The 19407-nt window shown below is 41.9% G+C and overlaps 1 protein-coding gene across 4 annotated transcripts in view; it reads left to right on the forward strand.

Moving 5' to 3' along the window:
- Nucleotides 1-19407, forward strand: part of TRIM67 (tripartite motif containing 67) — a 41935-nt gene that overhangs the window by 5299 nt on the left and 17229 nt on the right. Inside the window, exons 2-6 of one of the 4 annotated variants that reach the window (XM_061471323.1) lie at nucleotides 2202-2297; nucleotides 6009-6131; nucleotides 7404-7514; nucleotides 9612-9771; nucleotides 16858-17015. In XM_061471323.1, coding sequence (XP_061327307.1) covers nucleotides 2202-2297; nucleotides 6009-6131; nucleotides 7404-7514; nucleotides 9612-9771; nucleotides 16858-17015 — 648 coding nt within the window. The remainder of the gene's footprint in view (nucleotides 1-2201; nucleotides 2298-6008; nucleotides 6132-7403; nucleotides 7515-9611; nucleotides 9772-16857; nucleotides 17016-19407) is intronic. The other 3 variants (XM_061471325.1, XM_061471324.1, XM_061471327.1) reach the window with 3 other exon arrangements.

Genomic DNA, 19407 nt, shown 5'->3' on the forward strand with positions numbered 1-19407 from the left:
TTAATGCAGCCACAGGTTTTAATGAACACGGCTATTCACTCATGAGCCCTTTGCGCAACGACATTGTTGAGTTTCTATTGCAGCAATTTGTGCTGGAAGTGCTGTGAGCGTGCCGGGATCCAGGAATGACTGCATGGATTGCCAACAGTACATATGCCAGTTACAATTTGCCTGTGGTGATCAGTTTTCTATAGCTGCTGTGGGCCTACATACTGCTTTTGGCTCTTCTTGTCTGGTGAAAAGCACTTTGAGATGATTTGAGAGCTAGGGTAGATGTGGAAAAAGTGGAAGTATTACTTTTGTCTGGACCAGCCCTTGGTTTCGATTTGAAAGAAAGGAACCCTTGCCTCCAATTTAGCTGGGCCAGTCAATGGCAGGGCATATCATGCTTTTGCTACCTATTTCTTTCCCGCTTCCTCCCCAGCCATGACTGGAACCCTTTCAAGGACCTGGAGTTTGCTTCCATGATCTCTAGTAGCATTCATACCAAAGATCATAACTTTGTATTTTTGTGCAGTGACAGGAGTTTGTTTAAGAGAATGCAAAATATTCGAATATCAAGAAACAGACACAGTAATGTATCCTCCCGTCGCATGTTACAAATGAGTTGTAGTAGAGCATATTTTGTTTTCAAATTTAGCACAAATGTAATACCTACAACTAGGCTAAAAGGCAAAAGTTTGTGTGAATATGAGGAAAAAACACTAGGATGGCTTCTTTCTAATTCAATCCGAGATCCCATTCAGGGTTTGTACCCACTTGCCAGAGAGGTGTGTGGAGTTAGGCAGTACCTCTGCCTGCGTAAGGCTGCCTGCCTCAGAGCTGGGTGTGAAATGCCCATGAGGAGTTGCCAGGGTCTGCTCTTTCCTGTCCTGCATGAGTAAGTGAGCACAAAGGAAGGATGAGTAGGAGACATTCAAGTGGAAGGTAAGCTCAAACCTTTGGCAGCCTGAAGAAGTGAGCTGTGCCCTTTTCAGGGGTGATTAACTGCCTTCCAGGAGCAAGAGGAAAACAGGGAATGAGTGGTGCCTTACTGAATTTCAATCAGGTCTCCTCTTAGAGGCTCATAACCTTTGTGCCTTCCTACTTAAAAGGCTCTGTCTCAAGGCACACCCTAGTCCTAAGGAAACAAGAGATGGCAACCTCCTGAGAGCCTGATGATAGCAAAGATGCTCCATCTTCCATTTCCAGTTGTCAATTATTGTATCTGTTTGGTGAGGATAATTAAGTAGGTAGGCATTGGCAATCTGGTAGTTGCCAAGTCTGCCTGAGAGGTAGACCCACAGAGTCTAACCAGCAGGGCACTCCCAATGGGACCTATCTGGTCACTTACATTTGCACAGAGAAGTAATGCTGGAGCTGGGCTTGCCATGTGCTGATAAGCAGAGCAGTATGGTTTCTGTAATCCCAGCCAGGCTTCCAGGGAAGTTGCACCAGGGCTGCTCTACTCAGACCATGGTGGTTCTGGGTCTGCCGGGGGACAGAACCACTGTTTACTTCCTGTCTTGGAAGTCCATTGAGAGCCTCCGGTTTGGCTTAGGGATCCCAGGTGCCAGCTGAGAAGAGGGGAGCTTAGGTCTTCAGTGTGTACATACAAAAGTCATATTTCATATGTCTCACCAGTAAAAAGTTAAGAGGAAGGGTTTTTTCCAACTTCTCCGGGAATATTCACCCTTTTATTGGATTGGAGCATAGGAAAATGGAGCCCCAAAGGGACATTACTATGAAGTCTGAAAATGCAGCTTTATGCTTGAAGTCCTATAGTGTATCTCAAATTTGGTAAGGTCTACCACATTTAGAAAGAGTTAACGCTTTGATGAAAAAAAAATTAGTGACGGTTTGGAAAGCATTTGGGGATTTTTTAGCATGACAGATGCTACTGTGTAAGTGTAAGACTATTAGCTCCTTATATACGTGGGTAGCTGTCTTATAAAAAGATATTTTGACTTACCAAGTTACTGCAATAAAATGGAATGTGCAGACACAATACTTGATTGCCCCCACACGCAAATTTCACCTTTATTAAATTTTATTACAATGAAAATCTTAGCTATGCTTTTCTAGCACAAACACGGCACGTTAAGAATACATGCGACAGGAAGTAAGCCTTTTAGCACATTATTAATCATCAAACCCAAGGATTACTAAGAAACACATTTGCATTTTATCTCTAATTTTCCCTTTTTTTTCCTTCCTTGCAGGCACAGCTCTCTCAGGCTTTAAATGGTGTTTCAGATAAAGCAAAGGAAGCAAAAGAATTTCTGGTCCAGCTGAAAAATTTATTGCAGCAGATCCAGGTAACTGCAGAATATTAGCTGTTTTGATAATACCGTAATCAATAGAACTGAGTGAATAATTCATTTGATGACTTTGTCTCCTGTGCTATTCTCATATTTCCTGGAATCATCTAAGCTTTCTTGAATAGATTTTCTAGGCAAATTATTCAACAAATAATGCCTGCAAGCCCTTCTTACCTTCTAAATTGTTTGTTGTTTATTGCAAGAAGCTGATACTCGATACTGGACATTTAAGCTGTGTTGATTAGTATTTGATTGAATCCATCGGTCATGTGTCTGGACTTCTTCCTGACTAAAATTGCTGGAACTGAGCATTTAGGATAAGTTCTCATTTTAACACATTCAAAATTTACTACTTGCTTTCCATCTTGCATTTTCTAAAAAATGTACTAGTTTCTGGACAAAATCCAGTCAACCTGTATATTAGGGTATTTGTAGGAAGTAAAAAACAGAACAAAGAAATGCTGCTAAATCAATGTGGTCATTTACTGAAGTAGAGGTGTTTTCATACCTGTAATTGTCCAGCTTTAATAGTCAGAAAAGGGCTCATGGTGAGTGCAGTAATTGAATGCACAAAACCAAAACGAAACCTGTCCTATTTTCAACCAAATTTAGACTCATCACTGCTGGAGGTCAGATGATCCTCAAGGTCTTTCTTACCCTGCAGAACATGGCTGGGAATGTGCCACCATAGTTTGAGCTATGGGCACAGTGCCCAGGAGAGGACACTTGCTATTCACAGTAGTGGTGCTCTGTGGTGGTGGGTTTTCTGTGGGATATACATCATCTGCTCTATGACATGCTCGCTCTGCTGCTCACTCATCTTCCATCAACAAACAAGTCTTGTGCCTACTAGTAACAGAAAAAATGAAGTAGAAGTTAAAAAATCTGTATTTCGTTTAGAATTTTATCAATAAAATATTCCACTTAATACCCTTGATGATGAATTTGTATCACAAATGCTGCCCAAGCTCTCAGGTTGCCACAGGGCAGCATAGTTACCCACCCTCACAGTTTTCTGTGGACAAATGGGAAAGGGAACAAACCAAGACTGAGAAATTGGTGGGAAAAAAAGCACATCTAACTGAAAGAAACCGACGTGAAGCCATCAGCTGGTACCTGTCACGTGCTATATTTTGGACACAGTGTAAGGTTTCTCTGTACTGACTTATTTAAAAGTTACATAGCTGATCTAACCTAGTCATTTAGACTTCTTTCTTTGCTGAAGGAGAAAGATGGACATCTTTAGAGAGCAGTTCTTCCTATAGGTATGCACAGCTAATTTAGGATGGAATAGCTCATTCAAAAGGGTAGTCTATCACCAATCTTGTCTTGGGTCATCTAGCGCTATTAAAAATCTATTTTTCCCTCCTGAGACCTAAAGGTGGTCTATTATGACTGTTTATGACTTTGCTGTAAAATCCTTTAAAGTGTTCCAATAAAATCATTGCCAAATTGCTCTGCATAAGGGAGCTGCTACAATTAGATCAAAAGAGCAAGCCATTTATTTAATGCTGCTGATTGCTAAAAGAGTAGTCAGAAGAGGCAATATCACCCACTGACATTTAGGCATGTCTGGGCACAAAGCTGAATCTGGCCCTCATATGTTGAACCAGACACCATTGCGAGTCTAGTAAGGACATGGAATTTCAGCAGATGGAAACAGCAGGACTAATCAACTGCATATGTATTTCTAAGTAAAACAAGGCTAGGCAGAGCTCTGAAACCATCAGCCACACACTTTAACCCCTAGTGAGCTCCCTGGCATGGTTTTCTCCCATGGCAAATTGCACTCTTCTCAGGTGATGCTCAAGCAGCATTTGGTGATAGCACATACCAGAGAATGCTGCTGGTAGGCAGGTTCGATACAAGCACACTATTTGAGGGGAAACGGTTAAGACCTGTCCATGAACTAGTTGGTGTCTTCTGGCATCTGGGCAAAAAAACCCAGTTCTTGGACAGTTACTTGTGGAGGAATAGGTTTAGCCTTCATGCATAGATTTATATCCAGAATCACGTATCTCAGAGCAGGTTATTTCTAATAAAAGTCTTATGGTGGTTGCCTAACATTTACCCCTCAGCAAAAATGTCTTTAAAATATATGCTTACACAAAGGAGTAATTTGTACATTTTATTACCCTGTCTCAACGCACAGCAGACCAGACAGCCATCTGCACTCTATTTCGTCTCTAGTTTGCCACAGCTACAAGGAGCTGTGCTTCTGTGTTGCTGGGAGCAGTTTGTAAATTCATTACTTTTCTTTTCCATGCTTTGTAGACCTGTTGTTTCCCCCTCTTTTTTCCTTCCCTTCTTCTTTCTGAGGTCACTTTTAAATGTTTTGACCTCTTCTTTTCAGAAGCTGCCTGTTCCTCGTTGCTCCTGTTGCTTCCTTGCTCCTTGTTGCTGTTATGATCTGATTTTCACATTTTCCCATCTGCTGTAACAATTCCATCTTTTCTCACTTGAAGAGGCGTATTGCCAAATGTTTGATGTGTGAATAGAAAATGAGGAGAGAAATTATGCACTACAGCCATCAACTAATTTGGGCTCTGTACGCAAACCTGCACTTCAAGGGTAGCTGGATGGAAATGGGCTTAAGGGGGAGTTGAGTGTGATATAAGCCAAGGAGGGAGAGATGCAAACAAGAAGAGTCTAAGACAAACCTGTGAACAGTAACTGAGCTGTCTGGTGCCTCTGCACCCACCCATCTTGCTGGCAGGTCTAGGACTGTGATGGTGACCTGTCAAGGAGGAGCAACCCTACATCCCTCAGCTGGAGAATGGCATGCATGGATTGCATGGGAGGTGAATGCAGTGCTGATAGGAAAATGAACATCTCCTCTGAAGAGGAGCTTGAAAGCTTTCTCCTTCTGGTCTCACAAGCAGAGGAAGCGAGGGAGAGACTCCCCGGAATGTGAACTGCAGCATCAGTTCCACGGCCAGAAAAAGGAATCCCTGGGAGGAGGGAAGGCTCAGCACCTTGTAGTACCATCTGGTCAGATTCCTACAGCTGCATGGGATTCTGTGGTAGTATGGTTTGTTCCCTATTGATAGGACAGGGGTTTATGTAGTGATAAGTGATATCCAACTACTCAAAGCTCAGTGTTGTATACCTCAGATGCTGGCCTCTGCCTAGCAGAGAGTTTGACCACAATATGAATAAAAAACTGCCGTGTATTTCCTTTTTTTTTCTTTTTAAAGCTAATGAAATACGTCTCCACTGCCAAGTGCTGGCTATCTTTAAAGAAGTACTTGAAGCAGTACACAAATCTTAGGGCTTTGATTTCCTTGTAATAAACCTGTAGACCAGATTCATAATTCTATTCTAATTGCCATGGTATAGAACCAGTGATTTCAAAGTTCCTACAGTGGGATAATTAAAACAGAATGGGGCAGAATCTTCTTACATATATGCATGCACTGTGTACGTTACATTTAGCTTTTGCATTATATTGTACTATGTCTGTTGTCCATGAAGTGCCAGTAAATCAAGTTTTTGAATAAGCCTATTTGTGGCATAGCATCCTCCTGTTTCATTTTATAGCATGCAGCTATTACTGGTACAGCTGTAATGAAATCAGCAAGGCAACAGAAACGCTGAGGTCTTGAAAGGAAATCTTTTCTGAATAGAAAAACAGGTAAGAATGAGCAAAAGCTTAAGATGTGAAATACGCTTTCTCTGATGAGCATAATAACTCTCACTTCCTTCTAGGAGAATGGGTTGGATTATGAAGCCTGCCTTGTTGCTCAGTGTGATGCCTTGGTTGATGCGTTAACACGACAGAAAGCAAAACTGCTCACAAAGGTGACCAAAGAACGTGAGCACAAGCTGAAGGTGAGCACAAGTCTCACCAGCTGAGCACAGCTGCTGATACCTCTTGTTACTCTGTGTTTTGTCAGGTTCCCAGCCCTTTATACCATGAAAATTCTTAGTGACCAAATCTTAAAGTCCTTTAGCAGGTTCCAGTTCAGCAGTTTAATGGAACATTATAATTTATACACTTAAAATGAGGTGTGTACTTCAGCAGTTCTTTGAATTAGGCCATCAGTCTTTATTTCTTTGATGGTTTGGGGTTATCTTTTGAGAGTGAAACCTGTGTGTGGTTTGCATTCAGGGACCTTCTGCCCAAGTAAAATGTTGGGATTTTGGTGTCTCGTTAAACCTTTGAAATTCAGGCAAGCCCCCTCCAGAAATCCATGTGCCACTCAAAAGATATTAAAGGAATGCATTGAAGAGTGGTGGGGAGAAGAAAGCTATAAATGGTTAAACAAAGTGGCAGCCAAGAAATGTTTAAATCAACACATTTCTTGAAATGTTGAACTGTATATGTGACTTTGAGGTATTATAGTGCCAGAAACATCAATGATGTCTAAGACAAAAGGAGAAATTGAAGTGAAATATCTAACATGTCAAACAATGAATGAAATCTACCTGAGATCAGCATTTGAAAACACCCATGCATAACAAGAACCAACACTTAGGACACACTGATAACAGCACAGCTAATCCTGCAGTTTATTCCTGCCAGGACTTGTGCTGTTGAGTGCAGTGCTATTAGGCCTAGTCTGCAGCCATGTGGCAGCACAATCAGGTCCAATATGTGGAAAAATGAGACGTAGCCTTTTTTATTTCTTAATCCCAGCAATGCGTTCTTAAGCAGAGCAGGATCAATGGTGAATTGTGAAAAGAACAGTAGAGTATAATCTACAAGAAACCACGCCTGCACTTACCCTCTATAATACTTGCCTTGTAAGTAAAGGATTTTTTAAAAGCTCAGATTTCAGTGAAAGTGTGATTGTAAATGTGAATCCTGCAGATGCAGAAACATGTTCTGTGCTCTTTTTGCCCCAAGCAAGCCTGATCTTTGAGCAATTAATCTGCTCTGAAAATCAAGATTCCCTGTGCACGTTTTGCCAAGCTAATTATCAGTATTTACAACACAGAACGAGTGAGTGTAGCTGATGGAGACATGGCAATGGCCATATGGCAGCTAAATTAAGCATAGATTTAACACACTCTTCCATTTGCTGTCTCTTCTGAAATAATCTTATACAATTCTCTGTAAGCTGAGGCAGTATCAGAGCTGTACTGATGCTTCTTTTCCAGGTTGTCTGGGACCAGATAAATCACTGTACTCTGAAGCTACGCCAGTCAACGGGGCTTATGGAGTACTGCCTAGAAGTTATCAAAGAAAATGATCCCTCTGGGTTTTTACAGGTATTTTTCTTTCTGATGTTCTGGGGAGGAAAAAGAAAAGACGCTAAAGTTAGATCTAAAAAGAGGATAGCTTTGCTAATTTGCCTCTTCCACAGCTGAGGCAGGTTCACCTTAACTCCTGTTAGTACTGTCTAATAGCTCTGATAGCCTGGTGGCTGCATGAATGTCCCAGCAAAGGGATGGTTTTGAACAGGCACGCTCTGACCGAGGCGCAGTTAATGACAGCTTTCTCCAGCATATTATCTTATTCTCATCTGAGAAACTCAACACAGGGCCTTACAGAGCTCTCTGATCAATTTGGAAAGATCTGTGACTCAGCAAATAGTATTTCTCCCCTTTTCAGTTCTCCCCTTTTCATTACTCTTTCCCATGAGAAAGAGTCCCTTCAACATCTCCCCTGTGTGGAAAGCCCTTAAGGGCTTGTGTGTAGCTTTGCTTTACTGGGTTTGTTTCACCTCACAGGGCAACAAAACCTGTCTTGTAGCTGGAAGATTCAGGTACCCCCTCTTTGCAAAATATGGCCTAGCCAATAGCTGTCTTAGTTTGCAGGATATTGTTAGGTGCAAGCAGTGAAACTGTCTATTGATGAGAAAACGTAACAGTTTTACTAATCCAATAAATTATTTTGCCTAATTAATACTTATGGTTTTATTAATTATTTTGTTTTGCCCCATTAGTTTTGTTGCCTTATTAATTGCCTAAGAAGGAAGGCACCTCAGACAAAATGATCTGTGGCTGTCAGCTGAACAGGGCACACTGCATACATGAATGCATGAGTGTTGGGGGCTATCACTGCATCCCTAAAAACCACAATGAGAATTAGCCAACTTAAACCGATTAGCACTCCAGATTGATTGTTACTGTCACGTCTGGTCTCAAGCAAGAGTGAGGAATGTGTGGTGTATATTAATCTCAAGTTTACACAGATTTTAGCAGGCTGTTGGTTGGATACTGCAGGGCAAATGAAACCTTTAGGTCTTATCTACGTACTGGCTAGATACATGCTTCTTTTGCACTTCAGCTTATTTTTCCTGTAACCTTTTTGGGTTCATTCTTTGCAGTCACCTTTTATAAAAAAATTTTACCTTCGCCTGGTTTATCTAATGATGCTTTCAAGGCAACAAGCAAACACTGAGGCACTGCATTACTTAAAGCAACCACTCCTGCAGCCAGCATGTTGAACACAGCTAAGGGATCCCTGTAAGTGACTCCAAGGATGTAAGAATGCTATGAGAAGCTCCTTCACTTTTGCAATTAGGAGCTGTTGATGCAGAGGCTCAGACAGGAGTGCCTTCCAGTAACAGTAATAAGAAAACGTATCTGAACTTCTACGATAAACTGTCTCTGACTTAGCCAGAAGAAAATTCTGCTCCCTGTGACTTACACAGAGCTCACTGAGAAGGTCTCCAGATATTCAAAAGGCAGCTTCACTGAATTCAAGGACAGTTGAGCTCCTGATTTCCACAGAGCCAGGATTTCACTTCCAGAAGAGTCCATTGCAATCATCTTAGTCTGATGTTTGGCCTAGTTGTCTGTGGGCTTAGCTAGAGTAAAGCTTTAAAAATGAAATTCAGTTTAGATGTAATCATAGAAAACCCATCATATTCTTTGACAACTTAGCACCCACCCTGTGAAAAATATACGCCTTCCTTCCCGTGTGATTTTTTTAATACCTTTCAGCTTTCATGCACTGAATCACGGGTACTGAATGCAGAGACCCTCTAACATTTAAGCCTCTCTTTGTGCAGCTGTGTTTTAAACAGGAGAGCAAAACTAGACTGTGCAGATCAGAGAACAGAGTGCAGAAGTATATGTGGCATTCAGAGGCATGAAATATAACACAATATTAACAGGCTTTATAAATGTGATTTTTACTTTCCTACCCTAAGATGAGATTTGTTTTGAAAAGATGAGATGAAAGGATGCAACACAAATGGACCTTACACCAAAATAACCAAATCCCATCTCAGCAGTTGTTCTGTGGTATTCCTGCTTTCTTTGTGCTGTATCTCCCAGACATTCTGTCACTTTTAATGTGTGCATCTGCCATTTCATTATAAATAATATAAATACCTAAGCCTGATAACTCTCTTTCAGATTTCAGATGCTTTAATCAAGCGTGTTCAGGTATCTCAGGAACAGTGGGTCAAAGGAGCCTTGGAGCCAAAAGTGTCTGCTGAGTTTGACTTGACTCTGGATAGTGAACCTTTGCTGCAGTCAATTCACCAGCTGGATTTTATTCAGATGAAATGTAGGGGTGAGCTTTTATTGTTTTCTTTTTTCTTGTTTTCATGCATATGTCGAATTGGTGCCGGGAGGGACAGGGGCGCCAAGAGAAGAGAAAGGAGTGACTTGAAATTTCTGGGTGGTTGTAAAAGGTTTTCAAGCAAATTCGGGTTACTGGGTGTTTCCTAAAAAGGTGTGCTCACCTCACTGAACAAGCTCATCAGAGATACCAGGTGCCGTTAAAGATTTGAGAATATCTATAAATTCTTCAGAGAAGGGCTGTTTATCAGCTTTGAAGATTAAAAAGACATCAGCTGCATGAAAGCTTATGCCATTCTACAGCATTCTTTCATTTAACACGGTTAATTCAAAATACCAATTACCCCAATCTTGTTAGAAACAGCTGAAGTAGTAAATAAATATTCCCCACACACACATGCTTGAATAGGGAAAAAAAACCCAACCCTTTGACTTATATCTGGACTGTGCTGTAAACAGTGCCCAGCTTAAAACAAATAATGAGGCAGAGATTCCCAAGGGGAAAGTAACTCCATGGCTAAATCTTTCCTTGATTCCAGGTATCTGAATAATTCCAAGGGACATACTAAGGGGAAAGAAGATTTTCAAAAGCATTTAAAAGCAGAAGCTGATGAACAGTAAATGCCACTGGCAAAGAAAAAAGATACTAACAGCATGCACTTGTAATAAGCTTGGTTTTATATGGAGCAGGATGAGAACTGCATCAGAATTAGATAGATCCATAGACCAGCTAGATTTGAAGACCGTTGTGGTCCCTGGGAATGATGCCATTAGCTTCCCCCAGTGCTGATTCAAGCCTTAATTATACATCGGGTGACAGGGTAGAGGCTGCCAGAAGCCAATGAATGAGTTAAGGATAATAGTGTTGTGATGTCGGATTTCCTTTTTTTTTTTGACTCCAAGCAAGCATAAAGATTTCTGTTCAGTTTATCTGTTCTCCCTGGGCCTAATTCTGAACCTACGGGACCCAAGATGAAGTAATTAGGGTGGATAATTTGAGAGATGAATATGTGGAGAAACAATGGATAAAGCGTTAAGAGCCAAAGTCTGCTCACAGAGAATGGTTTGCATCTTGGCATAAACAGGCTGTGGTAAAGTTACTCAAAAAACACCTGCAGACTTTTCCTTTGAAATGTTGACAGCCAGGAAAGCAGAGTCAAGAGAAAAAGAGTGTCACTGATGAAACTTCTCCAAACACTGTCTGCACTTGTCTTTTTTATTCAGTTTAGATTTCATGTTGACCATATTAATTGTTCAATATATTTAATACTAATCTTCCACCACTCTCCTTCCCGAAAGTATAAAAATGCAGTTAAACTATCCAGTTAGATTGCTAATTAACCAGAGGCCAGTTGAGGTGAGAGCAGCTTAGGTATTTGGCTTTTGGACATTCATCTGTCTTTAAGCTTGAAGACTTATGAGACTTTAATTGAGCCAGATTCACTGGAGCTTTATGAAAGATAGTGCTGTTTGCTACACTCTCATTTATCATATGATCACAGTGAAGCTCTGTTACTAAGCTAGACACAATCTGAAGAGCAGAAGAGAGGACAGGACTGCTTGAACACCATTGGGCTTTGCTCCCCAGAGGCACCTTAACAGCTAGCCCACATGAAGGGCTTTTCCTTGATCTATCTTGGCCTTGACCAGGGACTGCCTGTTGCATGTCCCATCCAGTTGATCAACACAACTGGTGTGACCATGTACACACCATGCAAGTATGGTGGAAATGGCATTAACCTGGCTGCAATTCCTGAAGATGCATAAGGGATGGCATTATTTCCCCTTTCATCTCTGTGTGCCCAAGCAGAACAAGCCACTAACGCGTCCCAAGCTTACATTCACAGGTATTGAGAATTGTTTAGTCTATAAAGGTGTATTTATATTTTTTCAGTTTATGTCATTGAATCTATATGCATTTGCACTACTTAGTCTGGAAATTTGGCACTTTTTTTCCTAAATTTTGCCTCTGTGGCCTCAACTAGCCCTGCATTATCTTCTCATGCGTAGTGGTCTTGCATCTAGAGATACAGGTACAACAGAGAACTCACCATTTCAGCAGTGAGCACCAGACTTACTGGGAGCACCAGTTTGCTGACCGTGAGGAGAAGCTGGTGTTTCAGGTGATGTTTTGCTATTTATTGCCATCAGAATTTGTATATTTCTTAGCCCCCGATTTTAGAAAGAAAAATCTATGTGTCCCTTCACATATGCCCCTCTTTCTCCAATCCTATCTACCCTAGCAGACCAACAGGTCATCAGTCTTTGCCAAATGTTGGGTGTCAAGGGGAGTGATATTAAGTCACTATACTGGTTCATCTGACAAGAGTAAATGCATTAAAGACATACGAGACTATCTGCAAAGGGAGTTTAAGGGAAGCCTAGGAGAATAGGACCAGCATGACCTTTCCATCTGCAAGCTGCTTTGTTCCAAAAGCTTTGCAATATAAGGTCTGTACTATTGTTATCGATGCTTAGTGCATGAGTGAATGTCTCTATTTTTTTCCAAACTTTGGCCTCATTCAACCTCAGTGAGCTTGCATGGGTCATTTAGAGTGAAAGCATGCTTGTAAGTAAACATTGATTCACTGTGGTAGACAAAGAAGAATGAAAATGAGAACAAATCACATTGCATTTGCTTTGATGACTTGTTCATGTACCTTACTGGTGGACTCTATAAGCCCTTATCTAAAGCTTATTTCAATAAATAAAGATCTTTTTTTTATAGAAAGAAAAAGCAATCTAGTAACAAATTAAGTGTGCAGAAATATGATTGATGCAGAAGTAACATTTAAGCAGTTATGTTGACCAAAGGGTCTTACTGATAGCCCTTTGGCAAGAGCCTCATGCTCACCAGGGTAGCTGACATGCTGAGACACATACACAGCTCTAGTAATTGCTGGCATTATAAGCTTTCTCAGATCCCTTTCTTCTGTCCAAGTTTTCTCCTCTATACTGCTTTTTCTGAGTGCCTTGGCACAAAATTCCTGTCCTCTTTGATGGCTGGCTGAATGCATATAGCACAGTTCCTCAGTTCAAACTAGGGGCACAGGCAAATACGTGTTCCAGTTTTGTTTTGTTCAAACAGCTGGAACTGTCATTGTCATACAACCTTCTTTTGATGCAAAACAGAGACTAGGTACAAAGCAGGAAAAAATACAGTTTCTCTCTACTTCTGTATACCACCTCTGAATACTCACTGATATGCTACTTCTCTTTGTCAGGAGTGACTCCTTCTGCAAACCAGTCTATGACACATCTCTTGTTGCAGATCTTTGCATTTCCAGCCATGAGCTGCACAGCCCTGACAATGAAAGAGTAACCGTTCCTTTGTAGGCTTTGTCCCTGGTTCTGTTTGCATTGTGTCATGGACACACATCTTTGCCTGTGGTCTTTCCTTCTCTCTCTGTAACACTATTTGTAGGGTACTTCCTACAGCAGTGACTCATGCTATGTGAGGGTTCATATGGCAGTTTTGGAGGAGGTTTTCACGTTTCTGAGGGTCCCGTCCTTTCACTGCACTTAGTCCTCTAAAAACTAACCTGGAAAAGTGGAGGGCATCCTTGCACAACTTGCTTGTCAAGAGGACAAATAGCAGACAGCATCTTGGAGCAGCCCTACTCTATCCTGAGAGATCAGCTGTGAGACACATTGAGCAATGCGTTTATGAAACTGCTGAGTTGACATGAGACATCAGTATCACATTTTTTAGCTAAGTGCATGCAGCACTTTTAAATAGCAGGATATCATTCAGACTCATTAATAGATCTTGCTGTGCCAATGCAGCATCATTTGTCCCTTTATATTTTTAATCTTTTCCTTCAAAACCTCTCTAGAGGACCTTTAGTTAAACAAGAAGTGGGACAGCACCGTAATTTAACATCTGAGTCTTCTTTTTTTCCTGACACTTAGCCTGTATTTTTCTTTTCTTAGTCCTGTCCCATTGCCCTTCACTATGAAGTATATGCCAGTGTCCAAATTATTCAACTCACTTCACACTTTCCTATGACTTTTACAAGTATTCACCTTTTCTTCTCCCAGAGGGAATCTGAGACCAAAGCAAATCTCTGCCCATCTGCATCCACATGACGAGGCAGAAGGGCAGCCACAGCAAGTGCCATCCAGCAAAGCTGCACAGCTGCCTGGTAGGAGCTTCTTACCTCTCCTTCAGCTACTGCAGGTTGTGCAGTGCCTGCCCAAGGGCAGTAGGAAGCTGATAAATTTAAATGTCCAGTGACACAGTAAAGAAGCCCAGGAACTTCCCTGTAGTAGATGTGACTCTCACATGTAGGGCCAAAATTCAAACTGCCCATGGGAGGTGGGAACAACAGTGCTTTACTGTATGAAAACATAGAATCATAGAATCGTTAGGGTTGGAAAGGACCTTAAGATCATCTAGTTCCAACCCCCCTGCTGTGGGCAGGGACACCTCACACTAAACCATATCACCCAAGGCCTCGTCCAACCTGGTCTTGAACACTGCCAGGGATGGAGCATTCACAACTGCCCTGGGGAACCCATTCCAGTGCCTCACCACCCTAACAGGAAAGAATTTCCTTCTTATATCCAACCTAAACTTCCCCTGTTTAAGTTTTAACCCGTTACCCCTTGTCCTGTCACTACAGTCTCTAATGAAGAGTCCCTTCCCAGCATCCCTATAGGCCCCCTTCAGATACTAGAAGGCTGCTACGAGGTCTCCATGCAGCTTATGTTCATTTTCTCATCGACCAGCACCCCCAAGTCCTTCTCCACAGGGCTGCTCTGAATCTCTTCTCTGCCCAACCTGTAGCTGTGCCTGGGAATGCTCCGACCCAGGTGTAGGACCTTGCACTTGGCATGGTTAAACTTCATGAGGTTGGCATCACCCCACCTCACAAGTATGTCAAGGTCCCTCTGGATGGCATTCCTTCCCTCCAGCGTATCAACTGAACCACACAGCTTGGTGTCATCGGCAAACTTGCTGAGGGCACACTCAATCCCACTGTCCATGTCCTAGATGGCATTCCTGTTTCCATAGTAAAAAGGGACTCCTAAAACATGTACCTACCCTCCCCAAAAAATTCTGATCCTTTTTTTTTGGCATTGTGCTTTGTGTAAATAGTCCCTGAATGCCTCCAGGTAGTATTTCTAGGAGACTTGCAGGGAGTTGGAGAGGTTAGTGGTTTAGTCAGAGGTGATGGGGTGTTTTGTACTTTATAAACTTTGAGAATTAGGTTCTCATCCAGTTTTGCCAGGGGGAGTCTCAAAACAGGGAGGACCCAGTGCATGCCTCCTGGGAGGGTTAACTGGTTAGGTAAAGTGGCAGGAGTGTGGATGGAAGATACAGCCCAATCTTCTCCCATGCTTATCAATCACTGGAAATACTGATGCTAACAAACACAGACAAAACCCTAAACTTACAGTGGTTCACTTAAAAAATCCTATTACCTCTGAACTCCTCCTTTTCAGGTTTTTGACTCTTGTCACATTTCTGTTAACTTCTCCAGACACACGGTCTCCTAGAGAAAAGACTGAACTTTCCATGTGGAAAAGCAAACAGGTTTTTATTTATGGCACCTTCTGAATCATCATCAAATATCAACCATAGGAACAAGGTGGTTTTCTTTTTCCCTTTCCACAGAAAAACTTTCAAGGGCTAATTTATAAAGCTATTTTGGCTTAGACCACAGTTATTCTTCTGTGCTACCAACCATCTGCATTCACTGCAGTGATGGATAATGCTAGCAGAAAGCCACGGTAGCTTCTGCACTGTTTATCACGTGTGATGTTGACTTTTGTGTCACTGCCAAAGTGGGGGTGCAGCTTTAGCCCTGTCACACAGCAGCATCCATTTTCCCACAGACTGCTTGCTACACAAAACGCAAACAGTCCTCTTTTATCCAGAGAGGTAAAATAGGACAAAAGGAACAGCTCAAGGGCTTAGCTCTCACTCAGACAGAGGGAGGAAAATAAACTAGAAGCTCAAAGCAGAGTAGATAAAAGAAGAGCAAACTGACATTGTTAAGAGCTAAGTCAATGAATGCTCAGAGCATTCACTTCCTTGTAAGACATGGTTGAGCTCTGCAGAAATGATCCTGACTGGTAAAATTCAGCCTTGGGCAGAAGATACGGCGGGGTCTATGCATCACTTACATCCCCACTTGACCTGTGCAATTTCAGCCGTGTGTAAGATACATCTCCAGAAGACTGGATTTTCACTGTGTAATGGATGTTTTATTGTGGTTTTTTTTTTGCTTTGTTTTAAAGATGCTGGTCTGGTCAATAGTCTCTTGGTCTTTCTCCTAAGAAAGTCATCCAAAAGGGATGTTGGTAGATAACTTTGCACTTGCAGTTTTCTGGGAGCCACAAGCAGTCTCATTTTTCTACCTGAATCAAGGGATTTAGTTCAGTTTTTTAGTTCAGTAAAATTTGCAAATTGAACCATCTTCTTCAACCATTTTTTTTAAGTACAGCTGCCATAAAGATACCACATCCGAGGTGGTTTTGATTGAAAACTGGGTGAGTGGTGTTAAATTAGATTTAAAACAAACAAACAAACAAACAAAACCAAACCCTATTGTGAAGAACTGTTTTCCTGCTGTCAGTGGAATTCAGGCTCTATCTTGCCACTGTGCTTGGAGGTTGGTTTATAACCCTATTTTTCATTAATGAGCTGGGCTTCCTGGCAGCGCTGCACCCCCCATGCTGCTCCATGGCCCAAGGCAACACCTGCCACCATTGCTCCCTCTTTCCTTTGGGGGACAGCAGAAGCAAAGTGCTCTAGGGTGAGAGAAAGCTTTTCCAGCCAGTGACCCCTGGGAGGGGAACCAGACAGGAGATCCCCAGACTATAGTTCTTATGAGGCACCAAAAGCATGTCCAGATATGTTTCTGTTTACATGTTTCAGCCAAATGATTTGTCTAACCAAGTAATGATGTTTTGTTGTATCATTTATACTGCCTTTTGTTTCAAGGAGGAGAACAGACCCTTTTCCTAATGAATATTGACTCCCCTGCAAGGAGAGGGAGGTGAGCTGTTGCCACACTGCTCAAGGCACAGACTGATGGGGAAGGGCAGAGTTACACTAATCTGTACCCAGTTCCTGTTACAGTGCCACCCGTCCCATTACTGCAGCTGGAGAAGTGTTGCACCAGAAACAACAGTGTGACATTGGCCTGGAGGATGCCACCCTTGACCCACAACCCGGTGGAGGGTTATATCTTGGAACTTGATGATGGAGATGGAGGCCAATTCCGAGTGAGGATTTCTTTCAGCATTTGTGTTTCTTTCTATCTGAGTTTCCCCAGGATATGGATTTGTGTCTGTCTGAGGGTTGGGAGATGGGGTAGGGAAATATGGGTTGTCAAAACATCCCCACTTCCATCACGTGGATGTAGAAAGCAGTGCAGATGCTGCTTATTAGAAGGACACCAAACTTGGGTGGGAAGTTTGGCTGAGGTTATTATCAGGGCTCTGGCAAAGACAGCCTTGAGGTCCCCCTGGGGTGTACCAGAACAGAAAATCCCATACTAGCCTACAAGACTTGGAAGTGGTTTCTTCCACAAAACAGAGATTTCTTTAAAACCCCTACTCTTGTCTGTCCATTTCAATGGCTGAGATTCTCGGTTCAGAAGTGCAACTCAGTTTTTCCTGATTTTATGAATAAAAATGGGATCCTGCATAAAAATACGGTATTTCTAAATCTTTTCTCTGGGAGTGGATGAGACCAGGCTCATAGAAGCTTTCCACAGGCACACCATGATGGTGTTGGTAAATATGGGATGGCATCCTGAGTGCTCTTCTTCCAGACTGCTTGCTCCTGGCTGCAGCTACAGGATACTTATAGGCTCCCATTGCTTTCTCAACATGGCCTAATAAACAAACTACAGAAATAATTCAGTCAGCTTTCTGCCAGCCATGTCCTTCTAGAAGCTGTGTCCCTTCCTTCTCAGGCAGGCTTCATGCTCCTGTTGCTCCAGGACCAGGTTGGCCCAGTGCATTCCCTAGGGGCTAGTGCTTTAAAAGCATCTGGAGATTATTGTGGAGTACAGCTGCTCTCTTCACAAATGGGAAATTGTGCCAAAAACATGTGATGGCATTTCTTTGGGAGCTTCTCACTGGAAACCTAAAGGTTTCTCAAGCTGAAAATGGCCTGGCATGGGTCCACTTAAGGAACTGCCTCCTTGTGCCAAACCACTACACCCATAGCCAGCAAAGGCACCTAATAAGAAGAGACAGCGATATTAGCAGGACATTTTGAAGAGGGCACTGTGTTTCTGGCAGGTCTCTTCAGTTCCCTGGTCCAAGTATCGTTTCACATGGGTTTTGAAGAGGCTGGTCTTCACTACTTTAGGTGGGAAAAGGTGCCTTTTTGAATCTAGGGTGACAGCTTCTTAGGGGAAGGCTTTGCTTGCTGTGGTAGATAGACCCTCAGTTTTACCCACTGAACAATAAACTGCAGGCTTCTTGGCAATGCCATTTCAATAAGAGTTTGCTGAACCTTTTCATGAAGGATTATATATCTAAAAGCAATTACACCAACTGCACTTTATCAGTATTTGATGGGTGGATTTAAAGAATGTTTTTTATCTTCCATTGTAGCAGAGAGCATCTGTCTGAATAAATGCAAGATGTGAACAGTGGTAAAAATATAAAATGGATTAGAAAACGTGAGAGTTCTACAATTTTTTTTTCACGGAGAGCATCAGTTATAACATCAAAAAATAAATTAAGCTATTCTAAATTAAGCTCTTCTTTTCTCGATGAAAGATTATCAGCTAATTCAGGACCCAAGAGTTTCTGTTCTTTGTAGCAGCCGTCATGATAGCAAAGTGGACAAATACATGACCCACTGTAAACTAAGCAATCCCTTTCTTATTCATCACATATTTAATTCACTTCAGGTTCATATCAAAGAGCCTCAGTCAAAAGATCTACTCATAGGCATATACTTTAGAGTCTTAACTGAACTGCAGCCTGTGCAGTCTGCATAGTCACAGCCATAAGCTCTTTAGGGCCTTTGCTACCATAAATCTATGGATTTCACAGAAACAGAGAAATAGGAGTTGGAAAGGAATTGTGGCTTTCAACCTGCTGCCAAGACAGGATTTTTTTCCTTTTCTCTTATTTTCTGTTCAGTCTTCCAACAAACTTTATGTTACTGGGCTCTTTCCCTTCCTTATAGACTGAATAATCTGACTGGTCCTCTTCAGTCATTTGCTTAGATGTTCCTCCTCCTGAAATATTTCATATTAGGCAAGTGCTTGCTGTTTAATAAATCTTTGCAGACCTTGATGATGTCTCTGTTGCCTGGTTGCTGTTTCATCATGTCATGCGTGTGATCCTAATCTTTAGGAGATCAGTTTCTTCTTGGTCTATGTCTGCAGGTTTCGAATTTGTATTTTAACACAGGCATGAGACAACCTTTCCAACAGAATAAAACTGTGCTTACTTATTCTTCCATGCCCCCCTTTTTGGGTGCTACATAAATATAAGAATGGCCACAGTAAGTCAGATGGTGGACAACTATCCAAACCAGTGTTCTGGACTAGATATTCAGGAAAGCAAGATAAAAATTAAGATATTTTCGTGTTTCATAGAATCATAGTGGTTTGGGTTGGAACGGACTTTAAAGCTCATTCAGTTCCAC

The sequence above is a fragment of the Pezoporus flaviventris genome, unplaced genomic scaffold (genome assembly GCF_033815535.1).
Source record: "Pezoporus flaviventris isolate CSIRO_AGI_PZ_B2104156 unplaced genomic scaffold, CSIRO_AGI_Pfla_v1 ptg000066l, whole genome shotgun sequence".
NCBI classification, from domain to species: domain Eukaryota; kingdom Metazoa; phylum Chordata; class Aves; order Psittaciformes; family Psittacidae; genus Pezoporus; species Pezoporus flaviventris.